Source organism: Chaetura pelagica, unplaced genomic scaffold (genome assembly GCF_000747805.2).
Source record: "Chaetura pelagica isolate M959 unplaced genomic scaffold, ChaPel_1.0 scaffold221, whole genome shotgun sequence".
NCBI lineage: Eukaryota > Metazoa > Chordata > Aves > Apodiformes > Apodidae > Chaetura > Chaetura pelagica.
Genome location: NW_009952533.1, coordinates 6,653,882 through 6,667,119, shown reverse-complemented (window position 1 = coordinate 6,667,119; position 13,238 = coordinate 6,653,882). Strand labels below are relative to the sequence as shown.

At 40.4% G+C, this 13,238-nt stretch overlaps 1 protein-coding gene across 1 annotated transcript in view; it reads right to left on the bottom strand.

The window, feature by feature from the left end:
* Positions 1 to 6,227: 6,227 nt before the first annotated feature.
* The window catches only part of RAB33B (RAB33B, member RAS oncogene family), an 8,549-nt gene continuing 1,538 nt past the window's right edge, over positions 6,228 to 13,238 (bottom strand). Inside the window, exon 2 of the mRNA XM_010008988.1 lies at positions 6,228 to 6,671. Coding sequence (XP_010007290.1) covers positions 6,228 to 6,671 — 444 coding nt within the window. The remainder of the gene's footprint in view (positions 6,672 to 13,238) is intronic.

The window sequence follows — 13,238 nt, the reverse complement described above, 5'->3', positions numbered from 1 at the left end:
ACTGCCGTGTTCCTGCCGCTGCAAACCGCCGCGCCGCAGCTACGGTCCCGAAGCTGCGTGCCACCGTCACTTCTCTCTGTGGGGGGGGACGACCTGCGCTTGGAGCCCCGGCTGCAGCCCGAGCCCCGGCTCGCCTAGTCCCGGCTCTCGCCTGGTTCCGCTTCGCTCCAGCCAGACCCAGCTCGACCCAGCTCGTCCTATCTTCGCTGCAGTGTGGTGAGACAATTCCGGCTACCGCAGCTTATAGGGGAAAGTATAATCCTGTCTTACCTGCACACAAATCGCGACCCTATACGGGAACAGTGTCAGGCATATTTTTCCCCCACCTTCCCTCACTTAAATTAAGTAAATAAGGTGTGTAACTAAGGTGTACCCATATATATTTCATGTGTTTTAATCACTCCTTTTGAACCTCCTGCCCCAAATTGCTTTGTTTTCCCCACAATAAACCGTGCATTTCATAAATTCCAATTGGGGATTGGCTGCTGTTATTGGAAATATTAGTAAGCACTGAGCAAGTTATTCACTCGAAAAAGTCAGGGCCAAAGCCTCTGCTCCTCTGTGTGAGGCGATACCCACAGGCGGACCTCTTCAGCAAATCCTGATAAGCTTAATACACTCCAAAAAGGAGATATAATAGGTCGCGGATCACGACACAACTACAAGCCATGTCTCTGGTCAGCAAGCACCGCTGCACCTCAGTTCCCAGACCTTCATCAAGTTACAGCAATTCCAGGTTGTTTTCCCAGGGTAAGAAGAGCAGGGCAGGGAGAGGATTACAAGTTCTGTGAAATGATCATTGGCATTGCTGGAAAGTTTGTTTTTCATTATTTTAAGTGATTAGCTAAGTACTCTGTCATTCAAGATTCTTATTAACCAGAAGTGCAGGAAAGGCAAAGGCAGGAAACAATGCACGATGATAGTACCTGCACGGAGCCAGATGATGCAGCTCGGTCAAGTGGCCCTGGCAGCTTTTCCATGCCTGCTTTCTGGGTCTGGAAATGTCTTCCTGAGCTATGAGGAGCTGCCTTCAGCAAGTGCTTCAATAGGTGTCAGCCGCTGCAGCGCTGCTCTTGCAGCTGGGAGGCTGTGCAGAGCCCAGCCAGGCCCAGGATGTCACTGGACACCAGCAGCAATTATTTCCCTCTGACTGTGGCTTCACAGCCCTGGCTGAGGACAGCACTCAGCGGATGAATGCAAGGCCTCCTGCAGGCCTCCAGAGTCAGTCAGCAGAGTGGGGGGAAACAAACTTCAAACTCAAAACAGTGTGGGTTTTCTTTTAAGTCCTAGAATGCCAGTCTGATATTATCTACAAGTTTAAATTTAAGGTCTGTTAATCACTCCTTTTGAACCTCCTGCCCCAAATTGCTTTGTTTTCCCCACAATAAACCGTGCATTTCATAAATTCCAATTGGGGATTGGCTGCTGTTATTGGAAATATTAGTAAGCACTGAGCAAGTTATTCACTCGAAAAAGTCAGGGCCAAAGCCTCTGCTCCTCTGTGTGAGGCGATACCCACGTGTGGATCCTGATAAGCTTAATACACTCCAAAAAGGAGATATAATCCCGCGGATCGCAACATTAGGAAACATTGGTCAGTAGCCTTGAAAGCAGGACTCTGGGAAATAAAAAAGACCTTTAAGATGTTACACCCTGGTGGAAATAAAAACACTTAGCAAGAGGGGACAAGGACTATGAATTTTATTAAAGCATGAGGTTAGTAGATGATCAGTCAGGGAAACGTCAACACAGGGTTACAGTTTAAAGATAATTGTGCTGTGTCACACAGGATGACTCAGGTAACAGGAGTCTGTGGCCAGATGCAAAATGGAGGAGCTGCCCTCTAAATGCAGGTTCAAACGTTACAGAAGACAAAGACAAAACCAGCAATTTGTGGTCCAAGAGTGATCACAGCCTGTCCTAGTTTGAGCTGGGATTAAGTAAATTTTCCTTTTACTGTTTTTTTGTTGTTGTTCTTCTTCTTCAGTGAACTCTTTTTAAAGCAGCACACTTGCTTAAACTAGCAGCAAGTTTTTCAGCTTGTGGACTTACAACACTGGAATGTTTATAGATTCTGCTGAAAGACCAAGGACATTTTGCTCTGCTTGTTGAAGCTACTGCTTTGAACACTAAAGGAGCAGAAGAGTCATATCTACAACCCCTCCCATAGGGAGGAGTGGACTAGACAGATGGCAAAACTGACCAGCTAAAGTATCCCATTCCATATATTTATGTCGGTGTAGATATAAAGTTAGAGATCATGGAAGTCAAGCCTCTTTTCCTTCTCTTCTGCTCATGCCCGGCAGCCAGGGAGGACTCCATCTATCCATCACCATTGATCCTCAGGCCCGTGCATTCCTGAACCTCATCACTCTCCCTTCAGCTCCTGTCTGCTCTCTCCAGCAGCTCCTGGACATTTTGGAACTGCTTCCAGCTCAGGAGATGCCCTGGGAGCTGCTGGGGGTGGGGGGAAGTGGCAGGGGTTTTGCATATTCCTGCAAATACTTGTAAATAATTGTACGTATTTTCTTTTAGTATTAGTACGATTTATATTAGTATTATTTGTATTTCATTAGTAGTATTAGTATTTATTAGTAGTATTTAATTAAAGCTGTCTAGTTTAGTTTTCAATCCAGAAGTCTCTCTCCTTATTCTCTCCTTTCCCTCCCAGGGTGGGAGTGGGAGGGGATGGAGAGCACTGTTGTTGCTGGTTTAGCTGCCCATCCCGAGTCAAACCATGACGCAGCCAGAGGCAGCAGCACACTGAGCAGTTATGTCATTATGCAAAGCTGCAGGGTTAGAGAAGACAGTCACCAATGCTTGTTCTGCTGCCCAGCATCCCCTTCCTTTTTTTCTTTTATTTTTTTTTCTTTGTTTTTTTGCTCTGGGCAGATCACAGTACACATAAACCCCTCAGGTGTTTTTATGCATCTTAGCTATAGCATCATGATGAAGACATGAAACATTAAAAAGAAAACAAAACCAATCGACCACAAAAAATCCAACAACACACACACAAAAAACCCCAAGAAACAAAAACCACAACAAAGAAAACAACTCCAACAACTCAGGAAAACACTAATTCATAGCAAGTATATGCATGAATACTAGGACACATCTAGAGATGGCTTGTCAGCCTCTTGCCCTCCTAAATTGCACTTGCTGGTGGTCTGCTAAGGGTCCTTCTGGTCTTTCCTAGGGTCCAAAAGCACATGGTAAACACATTCAATAGACACTTTTGTTTAATTATTCAGTAGAATGTGTGATAAGTGACAACTGCAATCATATTTAAAGACACAAAAGAGTTCTAAAAATGTGTTTTGCTTTTTGGTTGTGTGGTGGGTTTTTTTATAGACAATATTAAGTGTGGAACTGTAAAAGGACCATAAACAGGACAGTAGTGAAACACAAATTATTTGAGGGTTCCTTTGTGGGGAAAGGGCTACAGTCTTCATCAAGAAGCCAGCTTAACTGGAGCTGAAGCCTTGCTGTGTGTGTGTGCACACAAGTCAGGCGTACACTGCCAGGCTGACTTTAGAAATCACGAAGTCCCACCTGTATGTGAAGTTACGAGCTTTTCTTTCTGAACATGAAGTGAGACCATGAGAAGAACAGTAGAGAAGACGCCTTTAGGGTCTCAACATACTTTCAAGGGGCAGTAATTCCTACTTTTGGAACCATTCTTCTGGAATCTGAAATAAATCCCAAACATGCCTCTGAATCATCAGGTGGGTGCTTCTGATGTGTCAAAACAACTCAGCACCATTGCAGGAAAGCACTGACAGTAGTCCAAGTATTATGACAGCCTTTCACAAAATTGTCACCCACACATACAGAAACTAGAAACGTTTTTTCCTCCCTTTGAGATTTCAAAAACTTATTTAACCATAAAAAATTACATCACTCCTAGCATGACTATTGAAAACAAGTGGTAACAGTTTGGGGCAAAGCCAGTTTATTAGGTTTCTGGGATTGTGTATTGCCCTTCCCCCAACTTGTACAAAATAACCCAACTTTACAATTTGGTGAAGTGAAAATACATATACAAAGTATTTGGTACTTTTGACATCAATTTTGTGGGCAGAACATGACCACTGCAAGCCAGGAGCATAATGAATCCTGCATTCATGACCACAGTGCCTTTATGACAGAACCACTGAAACATGCTTTGTGCTGAAGATGAAATTACATACTGGAACATTGTTTCCACACAATTTTAATGACACAAGGGCCTTTAATTACAGGTGCTGAATAAGTAAAAAAATTAACAGATTTGTAGATGTTTGATATCAAATTTAACAGTAACATCATAGCTACATGATTTCCTTACCTCAGCCCCAAACCTGACCAACTGACTTTGGAATTCTTCATTTTGTTTTTCTTTTTTTATTTAAGGAAAATAAAAATAAAAAGATAACTATTTGTATAATATCAGCAAAGTTAAGATGGAATCTTTCGAGAAGAAGGATTAAGGACATGAGTGAAAAACAAATTGTCCAAGAGGACTGTAAACCGTAATTATTTACAATAGTATACACATAAATCCTTTTCTTAAGAAATCATTAAGGACGCTAGTGTTAAAAAGATGATTGTTTCTGAAAGGACTGTAAATCAAATTCTAGTAATGTAAGGTTCAGAGTGAATACAAAAGTTCCCTTTTCCAAATGCTTCCTAATCAAAATTAGTCACTGTTGTAGCAGCTTTACACAAGAAAAAAAAAACAAAAACCTTTAATTTTTGTAAGCATCTTAATCATATTAGACCAAACTGAATGCTCTTTCTGAATCTAGAAAAAAGCCAATGCATTTTTCTTTTGTCAGTATAACTTGCAATATAATAAGACCTTATTAACTGTAATAGTGTAAATAATATTAGTTATCTTATTTCAATAATTTGTTTCTAACGTGATCAGTAGGGTGGCAGCTTCCGAGCTGGCCCTTCCATTTAGTTTCCAGTCAGCATCAGATGCTATACAGTGGAAACCCAAATCCTCATTTTTACTTCCTTAAAAACAAAATCACAGAACACTGTTTGACATGCCACATGAATGAAGTCATAGATTACATTCTATGGCTTACATTTTGCTTTATGTAATTACGTGCAACCTAGCACCATTTTTATTATTAAACTTGACCTTCAGATAGAACAGAAATAAAACTGTTGCAGTTATGAGAACACAGAAGATGGTTCCAGAGGAGTAATTTCCCTCATCTAACCCACCACTAACATTAGTAATGCCAAGGATGTCCCACATACAGCCATGACATTACACAAGCAGGTTTTAGCTCAAAAATCTGTAACAGATGGCAGATTTTCCCGATGTTTCAAGACATAATTTATTTTGCATGCAGAAGTATTTTAAGTAAATCCCATATTCTTAACATTTTGTCCTAAGCACTTCCATCCCTAAAATGTTATCATGGTGGCTGCAAAAAGCTTTTTCAAGGTATTTGAAAAGCATTAACCATCTCCAAAATCCTCTGAAACCTCTGTCTTTGAAAATCAGTAGGCTTTTGCCAACTTCTTCACTCACTTCTTTTATCTACTTAAAGTGTTTTTACTTACCCTGGGGCACTCAACTCAAACACAGCATCTTTATAAGTTAGTCCTAATTGAAGTTTTAAAAAGGTCAGAGAAGTTATGGACTGTTATAGTCGCAGATTTACCCCAAATCCTATGCTACAGTACTTTCCATAAGAAGGAATGCATAGATTAGTCTTACATGCTAATTATGAAAAATTAATTATGAAAAATTAAATAAGTATCAAATAATTGCCTAGAGGCAGGGACAAGTCTGCCACTTCTCTTACAATTCCCACGAAGAAATGAAGTTTACAGTGGAAGGACAGGCCAAAAGCTAGCAGTGTGCACCTCCACTGACAGCCAAAACTTTATCTGACAGTCCTGGCTTGTTTTTAAAATAAAAAGTTCCTTGCTTATCAATTTGCTAGCAGTCACCAAATATTCCTGTCAAAACTTCACTTAAAAGTCTAGTTTCTTGTAGAATTATAGTGAAACTTCAGTCATTCAGAAAGTACAATTACAAAGTGCAAGAACATGAGATGGGCACATCTACACCAGGAAAAAACCAAACACATTAAACAAAACAAACCCAACACATTAAAGTGCCAAACAGATTTGCTATAATTGCTACCAAAACCTGGAACTTTGCCAAGAGCATAATTTTGAAGCATTTGCAAACAAGACAAGATAGTTGATAGCATGATTTAACACCAACAGGTCATGGCAGGCTTTGATTCAGGCTTTATATGTATTTCATCACGATCTGGGGGTTGACTAAGCATTAATGGCTTGTGACTTTTAAGCTTGTGAGCCAGTGTCATAAATATGGCCTCCACATGGTCATTGTCATTGGGGTTTTTGGCAGAGGTTTCAAATAACGGCATACTGTGAGTATCAGCAAACTTCTGGGCCAAGTCCGTGGGTACCTGAATAGCGCTTCTCAGGTCACATTTATTTCCAACAAGAATCCGTGGGATATCATTGGCAAGAAGGTGTTGTTTGCACTCCTCTATCCATGAAGGCAGACTGTGAAAACTAGCGATGTTTGTCATATCATACACAAACACAACAGCATGTACATTCCTGTAATAGTGCTGCACCATGCTCTTTCTGAAGCGCTCCTGGCCTGCTGTATCCCATAGCTGGATCTGTAAAGGGAAAGACAACCAGAGAAAAAAATATTTTATTACTCATGTTGGAAAATAAAACCAGTAACTTGTAGCTAGGGGAGTCACACAATGACAGAAATTCACTCTTCTCAATTACTGATCCTGAAAAGTTTCTGCTGAAGAAAACTGTTGCTTTTGCACAATTTCAGAAACTTTTTATTTCAAAGCTGCTTGCAGTAGAAGCCAGAAACAAATTATAATGCAACCTGATCACAAACGCAAATTTATGGAAGTTTATTTCAGCATGTATTTTGTAGTATTTTTACAAAACCAAATATGGCAATAGCACTTTTATTGAAAAAACAACATAAATTTTATAGCATAACTCTCAGCTGACATAATTTTTAATAGCCAAAAATAATGTCCTCTTTCCCAAAGGTTTGTTCTTAGCATGATGTTAACTGCCTATCATGGTACTATATAAAAGTAGGAATAAATCAAATCATGCATGAATAACACCACCACCACAAAAACAGGACAAAGAAATCTTTCACTGCAGTGTATCTCTATTGCAATCAAACCTTCCTGTAATGAACCTCTAACTTAAGCTTATTTAATGCTTAAACTAAGACCATGCTGTGGTTTGTAGTATCAAAGCACGGATAAAAGGGAAAAAAAAACCCCAGCATTAAGCTCCTGTTAGCTTAAAATGCTACTATTGTTTCCGGCTACACATCATTCTATTCCAAATAGATTGAATGTATTTGGTTGACATCCAGTCAGTGTAATGGAAAAAAAACAACATTCAGAAGAACTGAAATGCTTTCAAACTTCCCAGGTCCAGACTACAACAAAACAAAACAAGCCTTGAAGTACAAGCAGAGGTAAAGAACAACTAATAAAAACTTTAAAAGCACCAATCATCCTGATACCCTGGAAGCTAGGAGTCCTCAGGTGTGTAAAGAGAGCATACTACAGAGTTGCGCGCTTATTGGACACAGTGATATTTTAAGAAACTTGCTCTCCAGCAGACATGGGACTGCTGTATAAAACACTCAGAGCCAGTTCCCCTACAATGCTAGATTAACCGCACACTGTAAGAAATAAACTAGTGTGTGGCTCTATCACGCACACCTTAGTGATGGTAGTTAATAATAGCTGAGTCCTGGCTCCTGTCTGTCCTGTGCAGCTGACCCCTCACGGCAGAGGCAGTTTGATTAGTCTTTCGGCTTATAACTCTTGAACATAAAATGCCACAAGGAAATGTTTCTTCCCTGGGAACAAAAGATTTTCTTTAGACTCAGAATTCAGAAGATGGAAATGTAAAGGATGAAGCTAAATTTAAAATTCAATCCATTCCCATGAAAGGCACAGCCGATTATTTTCCCTTGATCAAATTGTTCTCCCATTACTATGGTTCTGCATTCCTTTGATCCAAATGTTTCAGTGCAATTTGTTTAGAAACTGCCAGTGTCTTCAAAGTTGCCGTGTTCACCATTTTTACGAGTGATTTTGATCTTTAAAAACAAGGCAAAAAGGAAACCCAAGTGCCAGGGAAATTTGCTGATGGCAAGAAGATAAGATGCATCACTGATAGACAGGAGGATTACAGTATCACATAAATTATTTTTTTGAAGTTTGAACAGTAGAAACAGGGTGAAGTGGAACTGAAGCAGATATGGAGTCTTGATAACAGTGACTAATAATAAAAACTTATCCTCTAATTGCAAGATTCATCCATTTGGAAATTATTAAATGGATGACGATCCAGATACACATGTCAATCACAGGACACTATGAATCACTAACGTGACCGAGTGAAGGAAAAAGAGCAAGTGATGTTTCAGGATGGTGTGACTTTTTCTGCAATATTATGTTCAACCCTGGTTACCCATCTTGATAAAGCTGAGATGGAAGCAGGTGGAATTGGCAGTTACGGGTTTCATCAGGGGAACTGAGAATTTACATGAGAACATCACAGCAGCTTGGCTTCAGCAGTGTAGTCCAGTGATCTGCAACTTCTGATCCACAGACTTACAAAGATCCACATGCTTCTTCTGAAAGGCTCGTTAAGATTAATAAGAACAGCAAGGCAAGTCGCCCTAGCCTCCAACTGCAGAAAATGGTAGTCAGCTGCAAGCCATCTCATTTTAGCACAAATACCCACTTTTTGCCAATGGTATTACACTCTGAACACACTGCTTCTCCATGGTCTAGACAATCAGATTACATATAGGCACAGAACTTTGGGTAAGATTAATTCACCTATGTAGGTGAGAGATACTTCTAGTTCTATGCACTTACAAAACATTATAAAGTCAGGAGACTCATGGAAAATGTTAATCAATTTAGAATTTGACAAATTAAAGGAAGAGGAAAGAAGCACAGACGGTAGTAATCCCTATGTTCAGATAACACAATATTAAGGAGCCACTACAGATAATCTTGGAAAATGCTGCATCAAATTAATTTAAAGAGGGAGCTCATTTTCACAGGCAGCTGTGAGCTTATGCTTCTCTTCCCACTTCATTTCAGAGCAGAAATCAACCAAGCACAGATCCACAAGTGTACTGCTAGCCTTGGTTAGAGAAGACAAAATTAAAGGCTTATATATCCTCCAAATTAAGCTTAAATTACAGTTATTCCTAAATTTTATTTACACACAGCTTTCAAGCTTGAAGGATATTATCTCAAATTTAAAATGTTAATATTCATAGAATCATAGAATCTTAGGGGCTGGAAGGGACCTTGAAAGATCATCTAGTCCAACCCCCCCTGCCAGAGCAGGGTCACCTAGAGCACATCACATAGGAACGCATCCAGGTGGGTTTTGAATGTCTCCAGTGAAGGAGACTCCACAACCTCCCTGGGCAGCCTGTTCCAGTGTTCTGTCACTGTCACAGTAAAAAAAAAATAATTTCAGATATTCACCTTGAACCTCCTATGCTCCAATTTACACCCATTACCCCTTGTCCTATCACTGGTCATCACTGAGAAAAGCCTAACTCCATCTCCCTGACACTCACCCCTTACATATTTGTAAACATTGATGAGGTCCCCCCTCAGTCTCCTTTTCTCCAAGCTAAAGAGACCCAGCTCCCTCAGCCTTTCCTCATAAGGGAGATGTTCCACTCCCTTAATCATCTTTGTGGCTCTGCCCTGGGCTCTTTCAAGCAGTTCCCTGCCCTTCTTGAACTGAGGGGCCCAGAACTGGACACAATACTCCAGATGCGGCCTCACCAATGCAGAATAAAGGGAGAGGAGAACCTCTCTTGACCTACTAACCACACCCTTTCTAATGCTATGGAATCATTTGCACTGAGAGACAAATCCTTCCCCTTTCACACTTTGTGAAAGTTGCTTTCTTCCTCTTAGTAAGTAAACTTGAGGAGACCATTCAACTTCTGGCCCCCCAAATATATTTGCTCTACCGAAAAACAACACTGAAAATGTTCACACTAACAGAAGTGCCTTGATGAATTAACATTAAGATCACTGCTTACTTATTAGTTCAATACCATCTATCTTCAAGGATGTGCATTTTTTTAATAGCCCTTTAAAATGTCTGATATGAAAATCTGGTTTAAAAGCATAATTGAATTAATAAAACTGTAGACAGAATCACTTTGTCACACTCCCTAGAAAAGAAAAATGGTAATTAAATATACTGACTCAGCTATCACCTCCCACCTCCTGACTCCTTTTGTGGATCCAGAAAAGCCGTTTTCCAAACAAGGATTCCCTTAGCATGCATGGTTTATAACACGCTAGTTAAAACATAACTGGCCTTTAATAAAGAAAAAATTGTAACTTATATCTCCTTTTACAAAGAGTGGGGAAAAAAAACAACCAACCAACTTGGAAGAGCTCGGAGTTGTAGAACATGATGTTTGGACTTTCTGCTTTGACTTTCATTTGCACCCTTTGCTCTTTTAATGTTGGTCAGCAAAGAGTGACATTGTTTTCTTCAATTTTCAATGCTTAGAATATTTAGAATGAACAAATTAATTTGTTGAAAATTTCAATGTATTTATCATCAAGGCATTGCGTTACATACAAACCTGTCAGCCTACTGTAAAAGCTACAAAGGAATACACTCGTCCCTATGTCTTGGACTTATACACCACTTATCACTGTGTGGGAGACCCCTGGCAAGAAGAACTGTGCCTGTGTTCCTGCCAATGACACAGCATTTTTCCAGCTGTAAGGGAAATGCTCAGTACTGTAGCAGCAAAAGAATGATCATCCAGCTGGCTGGAGGAAGGGAGAAAAGAGAAAGAGACTCCTTTATAATCTCCTTCAATGGAAGAGGAGAAATTCCTCTGCTCAGCACAGCAAGAACAGCAGTACTTCGGTTCATCTTGAGTTTCTCTGTTTTCTGGCTCAACGGGCATTATAAGCAAGAACGGTGAAGATGAAAGATAGCAGGTGGCAAAGAAATAATAACTGGTGCATACTTGATGACACACAGCATCCCCCTAAGACCTGGAGTCCTGGCCACAATGATAAAGTTTACTCCTTTTAAAGCTGAAACAGAATGTCCTGAAAAACAACCAAGCCTCCTTCAGTCCTCTCCCTCCCTCAAACAGAACTGGTATATTCAACAGGTAATATTCTCAAGAACGAAACAGAACCATCTACCACAACATATGTAACAAAACAGCACAATAACCTATGTGAAGCATCTCAGAAATATGGATTAGGCTATGCTCTTCTCCACTTTCCTCTGACAAAGGCCAGTCACAATCCAGAGGTGGGGAAAATGCCAGTCAGTAAGATGGTGCTGCTAAGATATCCCTCAGGAGGTTCTCTCGTCTGTCATGGACAGTGACAGACCAGGGAGTACAGAATCTCAGCTTATCAGCCAAATAAGTGCTGTTCAGTGGTTTTATAAAGAAAAAGAGTTAACAATGACTCTTACTCATTTTTCATTTTTCGTGAAAAAGGATATGAGGTGAAAAAAACACAAGAGAAGGAACATAAATGGACTTTTATGACCTCCACAATTTCCTGGATCAGTTAGTAGGCAAGGAAAAACTGTAACTTTAAGCTACATGCATGTAAAATGTAATTACTAAGCCTGGTGATAATAAACACAAAAGTACAACTCCAAGACTACTGTTACTTCATTTTTCCACACATTATTAAACTTTGCTTATAGGAACAAACTGTAATACAGAAATAGAAGGGGATTTTTTTTAAAACCATGTTACTTCTAGTAAACAAACTGCACTTGTAAGCAGCTAGTAACCTAATGTCAGGATCATCACTAGCATTTATGTATCTACCAGGCAGATTAGGCATATTTCATATACTTTTAAAATGTGCTTCTAAGTGCAAAGAAGGCAAAACAATTTTTTTTTTCCTCCTACCCAATTTTTTACTGATTTTCGTTTTGTATGACTAAACATATAATCAGAGCAAAAACCAATGATCAAATGTGAGCTAGGTATCCAGCCTGTTGCTGCCTGGTTCTGTACCACATTTTCCTGAACATGCCATAATCTTAACAGAATCCTAAAACAAATTAAAAAGTAGTAACACATTGCTATCACTGATGCAGCAATTTACTCCTGAAAAATGTTAGTCTCTTAGTGGGACATTTTTAGACCAAAAAAAATCATGGCATCCACATAGCTTTGTGGACCTGAAGGTTAAGACAATAAAGTGTTATTCTTGATACACAACAGAATTTCTGGGAGGCAACACGCTGCTGCTAACAGGCAGACAACATTAAAATGCTGCTAACTACGAGATCTACCTAGAAGTCAGTTTAAAGGATAAATTATTGATTACCACCTATCAAAAGCTGCACAAACATCTGGCCTATGATAGAAATTTTTCATTATCATAGAAACCTAGTAATGACATATTCAATAGAAGGAAGGCAAAACAGTTTTACACAAAGCTGCAGAGCAGATACAGCTGAGGCTAATGGATATGCAACACAACCTCACTGAGACTCTGGGCTACAGAGGTGTGACAGAAGAGCCAATGAGACTTACCATGGAGAACCACATCTGTGAGTGGTATGGTGGCAGGGAAGTTTGGGGTATCCAATCCACATGGAATGGTCTGGGTTGGAAGGGACCTTAAAGATCATCTAGTTCCAACCCCCCCTGCATGGGCAAAGACACCTCCCACTAAATGAGGATGCTCCAAGTTCCATCCAACCTGGCCTTGAACACTTCCAGGGAAAGGGCATCCACAACCCCTCTGGGCAACCTATGCCAAAGTCTCATCACCCTCACAGGAAAGAATTTCTACCTAATATCTAATCTACCCTCTTTCAGCTCAAAACTGTTACCCCTCATCCTATTCCTATAAGCCCTTTTAAAAAGTCCTTCCCCTGCTTCCCTGTAGCCCCATTACGTACTGGAAGACCACTATAAGGTCTCCCTAAAGTCTCCTCTTGTCCAGGCTGAACAACCCAAACTCTCCTAGCCTGTTTCCGTAAGAATGATGCTCGCTCCAAGGGCTCCAGGCTGCCCAGCCCTTTAGCTGCAAGCTGTCCAGGCGCTGGCGGGGGCTCACCGGCCCCAGCCTTCCCGCATCTTCCGGTCGCCCTGCTGCTGCCTATACCGATACTGGAGCCCCGAACCAGCC